We start from the raw sequence: 7511 nt of genomic DNA, 5'->3' as shown, positions 1-7511 counted from the left end.
CAAGTATTTGAATACGTTACCTGATTATAGCACTCATAGCCTTGTTAATAGGTTTTTTCTGAAATTCAAATAGGCTGCTCTGTTCAATTAAAGTATCGCAGAAACCGTAAGATTTCTGACAGTATCATTGGAACATATATCTTTGTGAAATGATGACAAAACTAACAAGTAGAAGTTAATTCATTAATCCGTTTGATGTAGAGATCATTAGAACTAATTAAAGCGCATATGGAGGTCGTGAAAGACCTAATTACATTGGTAATTAAAATAGTAAACATCATTTTATCTTAATTAATATAATCCAGAGGAAATGATAACGCGTTCACATATCTTATCCGAACTTAAGCAGCACTTTCGAGGTGCACGCAATGCGCTGCGCTGTTATATTATATTGTACTACCTATACTATACTTGCCATCAACAACTTCCCTTTAATGCACACTTATGGAATGTAATGACATAATGGTTGCAGATTATTCAATTTCCACAACTACCGTGAAGCATCACAAAGACTTTCGCCCAAAGCCACATGTACCTTTGAGCCATTCTTGATGCAGCAGGGGAGGAACAAGGGGCGGATGTCATGCTGTAGGAGAGTTCTCTCATCAGAAGAAGTGCACGAAGGAGACAAAGACGAAGAAGTTGAAGAAGAAGAAGAAGAAGAAGAAGAAGAAGAAGAAGAAGAATAGTCGCATTCTGGAATGTCGCGCTCCGATTGGTCACCGGTGGTGGGTAGCATGCCCTCGGATTGGCCCTAGGCGCGTTTCCCCACCTTCGTGGAAATTCACTTTTTACCGTCGTCATTACAAAACTGACTGGCATCTCCTAGACCATGTCATTACGGTGCAGTGCTCCATACAGTGAGCATCCTCTCACGAAGCTATACCTACCTCCACCACCGCCGGCGCCGCCGCCGCCGCCGCCGCCACCACCGCCACCGCCACCGCCACCACCATATCACCATCGTTACCCGTCGCTTACCTCTCCACTACCACGAGTACATCACCGCCACCACCTCCACCGTAGTCATCACCGTCACCGCGGTCACCTTCTACTCTACGCGCTCCACGTCCTTCTCCTTCTGATCTTCCCACCTTCCGCGACCGTGGAAGAAGAGCACACTGCGGCCCACCGGCGCGGCGGTTATCTCGGCAGAGTGTTACGGCCGGAGAACAGTGCGCAGACGTTGCTCTATTTCGGCTCTAGGCGCACTCTCGCACCCGGCACCGCGCGAATCTCCGCGATCGTTCGTTTAGGTGGAACTACTGGTGGAAAGAAACGGAGATAAGGGAAAGAGAGAACTGGTACTCGGTGGAGACTCGATCGCCACACTGTTCTCCACTGTCGTCCGCGTCGCCCTCGGGGAGTCGTCGCGCGTGCGGGATGTCCGATTGACTTCCGTAGTGGAAACGGATACCGCGTGTCGAACGCGCGTAAGTGGAGGAGGACTTGTCCTGCGTACGAGTGGTGAACGAAAATCACGACCGTATATATATATATATATCTGTATATACGTTCTGCGCGTACCTTTCGCTTTCTACAAATGATTCTGTGACTCGTGATAGAGACCTCAGGTGATCCTCACAGAAACTGCTTTCAACTGGACGTTAGCTAGGGGTTGAAGGAGATCGTCGGGTAGAATGGCTGGCGCCAGGATGGATCGGAAGATCACTCTGTAAGTGATGAATGCTTTTATTTGTTTCACATAAATTGTAAATAATTTGAATCATTTGATATTGCGTATGATACACCGAGATATTAACAATAAAAAACAAACGTCTACAAAATGATTTATTTAACTCATGTAAATTTTACAAAATGATTTATTTAGCTTATATAAATTTTTCATTACAACCCTCATACTTTTTTACCATTATGCAAATTTATTGTAACAAACAATTTGCCACGTAAATTTTCTGACGAATTCTTTTCCATTGTATTCCCTTTTCTCGCAACGTTCAACACCGGTCTGATATTATAATAATCCAGCATGCAAGATTTTTTACGGAAAATACTTTACGTAATTACAGTCGTCGCAGTCTGTCATTAATTATACCCCCGGGCCGGTAAATTAAAATAATGCGTTTATGAATCCATGTAATTTACTTCGATACCAAATCGTGGGTTGATCTTCAAGGTAGATTATTTTCCGCTATCATATCAAGTACTGATTACCGACTAATTTACGTGAAGACCAGAAATATTACCTACTGCGCGCGTTTTTCACGGACTTGGTTGCGATTTGCTATGCTGATACGAAAAAGCGTATCTCGTACGCGAAAGGTGTTCCTTCAAAAATACCTAATCGATTAGTTTGAAGCGGAACGCCAACATGTATCTGGTTAATCTATTATCCTCTGCTACTTGGTACTACCCGATCTTCCGAGAAGTTATACACCGTCTTTTATACATCGGCCTAAATAATAATTGCTTCATTTTATCATTTTCTTTCGGAAGGAACGCGGCACAGATACCATCTTCTCCCGTTATAAACTTAAATCAGTGTTACTGTTGCATTTTTGCCACGTCGCAAGTAGTAGAAACTACTATCATCCTGGCGCGCATAATCTATCTTTCTTGCACCAGATCTTTCGTTTTGTACAAGATGTACACATTCTTCTAACAGAATAGAAAGATTAGAAAGTATAAAGAAAAGAATTAATATTAAGAAGAATCTGGTACGATAAGAAAATATTTATATATATATATATATATATATAATATAAAATTTGTTTAACATAATTTATTATACATGAACACAAAAAGGACGGTTTTGATGAAGTCTTTAAAAATTTAGCTAAATATATCTGAAAATAATTTTGTTTGTACCAAAATAATTATGTAGGACGCTTAAATTGGTTGCTAGAATGTTAAAACTTTTTCTTCATCAATGCTTAAGCGTTCTATATAATTTTAATAATTTAACAAAATTGTTTTCAGATTTGTATCTGACTAAATTTTTAAATACTTTAACAAAATTGTTCGTTCTGTGTAAGTAAATTATAATAGTAATGATGGAAAAATGTAACGTATACTTTTTTACCTTGCTTAATTATATTGAATCTCTGATACGCGTATAAAATAATAGCTATCGAGAATATAACATCTTTAATGCAAGACTTGTTTTAGAGTAGCTTACTTATTTACTTATTGCTGTATATTCTCAGTGGTATGTTTCATAATTACTGTGCACTTTGTATTATCGCTTACGTCGGCAATCTTGAGAGTTATTAATTATTGGTTAGCTTGCCTCTCGTCATTTTGCCCCAGTTTCTTCTATGGTTCTTATGCATCTTTGCTTCAGTTCTTTATTGATATTAACAAGTAATGATATCGACACCTTTCATGTTGATCTTATAAAATTTGTCGATTTATTTATTTATTTATTTATTCATTCATTGATTTTAAATTTTCATCACATCTTCAATCTTACTTAACAGATTACTTACAGAGAGATTAAGATTAAAGGTTAAATTAGAAAATTTTTGCATACTTTTAATTGTAAGTTTTAAAATATAACAAGCAATTTTCATATATAATTTTAAACAAAATACGCATGCAGTATTGATATATTATAAAAATAAAAATTTGAGAAAAAGAACATCTAAAATATTATAAGTGTTCAAAAGTACTTAAAATTTGTAATTTAACCAGAGCGAACAGTCTATCGTGCTATTTCTTCTCAAATATCGATAAAAACATACTGAGAAACTGACATAAACCTAAGATCAAACATAAACGTTCGTCATTTGGGATTAGCGAAGAAGGATGGGGTTTCGAAGACGAGGTTGTTCTCAATCTTGCGATCGATCGTCGCCGGTGGATCGTTCACCGCGTACCATCATAGCGCCGACCAATCAAACGGGACATTAACCACAGTGCTCGGGAGGATCGTGCACTGGTTTGCATGCACCGAGAAAGGAAGCGATCACGGGCGATCTAACTACTCCGACAGAGTTGCTGATGTGCGTGCGTTTACTCATGCACACGCGTGCTGGTACAATGCCTGGATGCAACGGAATTGCATTTAGAACCGTAGTACCTTCAATTAACTGCAGGTATATATCCGGAGGGCTTTGTTTTACCAGAATTTTGCTTTCTAGTTCTTACGGTACAGATAGTTCATTTATCTCGATACCGTTTACATAATCTTTATCTCTAATTTTATTTATTTTTTTTTTTTTACTTTTTATTGAACTTTGTTTCGGTCTATTTAATTTGAGCAAGAAAGCTCATTAATAGCTGCAAATTAATGATATTAAGCATAATAAGTATAAAACTATTAATGTCACACTATAACTACAAGATACGATACTTATTATGTGTGCCATTATACATAATATCAGTGTTTATGATTAAAAAAAAGATTGCAAAATTTGCAAGATTGCAAAAAGATTGCAGAATAAGATATAATATTAGACCTTCCATATCGAGATCATGTCATCGATATGCTAACTATACATCATGATACATGAGTTACGTATGCATATAACATGACGTATATATACAAGCAAAAATATATATGGAGAAATACTAGATAGTAGTGTGTGGTTAATTTACAGCTAGTTCTAGAGCTTGTATTCCTCCCGGTCTCAATTCTATAACGTTGTCGTCAATACATCATGGATTATAATCGCGGAAACGCTCCAGTTTCCTTAATCGTGAACTGAGATCGATGTGATCTTCTTTATAATCAACTTTGTTTAAGTCTTCCGAAAGTGTCGATTCGATTCGGTCGGTATTATATTAATTTTAGAATAACGGTAAAAAATTATAAATTATCTCAAAGCTGCGTTTTACGCTCATAGTGTTGTCGGAGACAACTTTGAACAACTTTAAAATTATCCTTGTTGTTTATTAAATATCAAATAAGGACAGACAATGTTCACAAAAGCTGTAAGCTTTAAATGGAACGCAGCCTAAATCTACTACAACTATAAATTATTCTAAATCTACTAATCTTGTGTTAAACGCTCTATAAATATTAGGAAAAGAAAGAGCAATTTACATTGCATTTTATTTATAAAACGTAAGATACACACCATTACTATTCTAAAAGTTAAAAATAAAGAATATATTTTGAGAACTTCAGTAATTCTCACAGAATGCAGAAATAAAAATCGTTTGTTACGCGTCGCGTGGTTTCCGGTGTTGTATATTGAAAAACGTATCGATCATCTCGTTTAATTGAAAATCCCGTTGATATATCTTAATCTCAGTTTTACGAGCCGTATCTGTCTGCGATTTTTCGATTCCGTCCATCGACAGGGATGATAGAAGTGCTCAACGCGGAAGCTTTTTCACGGGTGACTCGACAGGAATGTCGTCCTCGCTTTACGATCTTACATCACAATAAATGTCGTGACGCATATTCAAGGACTACTTGTACGAGCTCCAATTTCAAACAGCGGTAACCGACGCCCACAGATCCACTCGGGTCGATTTAAATCCTAATGAAGCGATCGCGGAAGAGAAGACCGGGATTTTTCCGGCGATCCGAATTTTACGAGGCACGCCGTCGTTGCCGCAAGAAAAGCTCGCGTGATCGGGCCGATCAGCTTTGACTAGAAACATCGAATTAACGTAACTTTTCTCGCTGCTGCCACGCCTGCCTCATTATCCATCTGGAGCGTAATGAACGGTAACTCTGTAATACTAATCGCTAATCGTAAGTTAACGTATCATTGTAGGTTTTAACTACGGGTTAATGGATCCCGTGTGCAATCTTATCAACATAGACGAGAGAAATCATAATAATGCGAATGAATAATTTACCTGTTTCCGTTCCTACATAAATTCGTACTTATTGCATGCAAAGGAGGCTGTATTGTTACCGTTGTATACGATTTGTAATCATAGAAACAATATTTAGCACTGTTATAATAATTGTAGTACTCTATTCTGAAAATTTAATAAATTGTAGATTTGTTTATTATTAGTTATAGTTAAAAATAAATATTGTTGAGATAATTACGTTAAAATAAAAAAAAATATTGTCTTTATTCTTAATCGATTACAACCGAACTTGAAGATTAACAATATAACAAAATAGAAGACAATAATAAAAAATATAGATATACATATAAAAGTAAATATATGTATATACATACGTTTATATATTTTTTAAATATATATATATATATATATACGAATACATATTCCGCGCCCAGCTACACCATATAATATTTGTATGTATCTTTTATTCATTGCACCGCGCCGCTGCTGCTTCGTGATGCGTAAAATTCACAGAAAAATCCTCGATCTTCCGTGACACTGCTTTCGTCCATCTTCTTCTGCCTTTCCCTTGGCTTCTTCGGTTGCGGTCTGATTCTCGCGTTCCAGGCGATTAGCCTGTGGCCCATCAAGGGCACGGGCAATCGTTCTTCGCCGGGCTGCTTAGGTGAAAAACTATATTGTGAGTTACCAACTAGTCCGATCGGTCTTCACCGCAGAAATATTCCATCGGTCTTCCTTTCTGAAGAGATTCACATTGCGTAACCAATCATATTAGATAGCTCATACACACACACACACATACACACACACTCTCTCTCTCTCTTATTCATCTTAGACATCGTTTGTTCCATTCACACTGTGTTCAGTTATATTTAACTGTATTTATTATTCAAAGCCTTGTAAACTTGATTAACCTTCAATAGACGTTTAATGCAAAGATAATTGCTAATTCTCCTAAAAAGTAATTCTGCTATTTTACTTTGTGCAAACAATCAGCGCAAATAATCACGTAATCTCAAATTTTTGTTGCTGTCATTTCTTCTTTCATGTTTTAGTCCGGATCTTTTTGTAATATTATTTCGCTTATTCTATTTGAGGTCAATATCCGTTCGTGCCATATCCGTTTCTGCATTCCCCATTGTTGCTAAAGAACAATTTCCTCGCTCTTCCTATTCCTCTTGCTTGATTCGTTGTACAAAAGACGAGAGAAAGAGAGCAGCAACCGGAATTTTAAGTGGCCGTTGAAACGTGCATTTATAGATCGGTTTTACTTCGCATTCTCTCAGTGAAATACGCAAATCTTGGTAGGTCAGGTCAGCTATTTCCATCACGAATTCTAGTATTGCTTCTCTATTACGAGTATATACAATAATAAAATATTGTATTCAATCTATCTACATGTAATACGTATTTTCTTACTTCTACCAGTAATGTTAACTATAATTCCATAATAAAAAATTTATTCTTAAATCTAATATTTGCTAGATATATATTTTCCCTAAAAACTATCAAACATTTGTCTAAGTTAGTCGAGTTTTAAATAAGAACAAAGATTTAGTTAATTATATAGACTAATTACTATACCAACAATTTTTATCAATCAGTTATTTGCAGAACAATACAACTTTTTTAACATTGATGATATTTTCGTATTCCAAAATTGCTTATCAGCTCATAGTAAAGATAAGCGCTCATAATGCTGAGCGCAGCAAGCGTGAATATAGTAAATTGGATGCAATGAATTTTGAATAGTCAGGTGGACGTAAATTGATATT

The 7511-nt window shown here is 36.5% G+C and overlaps 1 protein-coding gene across 1 annotated transcript in view; it reads left to right on the top strand.

Moving 5' to 3' along the window:
• Nucleotides 1-1570: 1570 nt before the first annotated feature.
• Nucleotides 1571-7511, top strand: part of LOC108763611 (uncharacterized) — a 66494-nt gene continuing 60553 nt past the window's right edge. The window contains 1 exon segment of the mRNA XM_018511388.1: nucleotides 1571-1675. Within this exon segment, the coding sequence (XP_018366890.1) occupies nucleotides 1641-1675 (35 nt within the window). The 5' untranslated portion in view covers nucleotides 1571-1640.

Source organism: Trachymyrmex cornetzi, unplaced genomic scaffold, assembly GCF_001594075.2.
Source record: "Trachymyrmex cornetzi isolate Tcor2-1 unplaced genomic scaffold, Tcor1.1 scaffold1118, whole genome shotgun sequence".
In the NCBI taxonomy this organism is placed as follows: Eukaryota; Metazoa; Arthropoda; class Insecta; order Hymenoptera; family Formicidae; genus Trachymyrmex; species Trachymyrmex cornetzi.
This window is presented reverse-complemented; position numbering and strand designations above follow the sequence as displayed.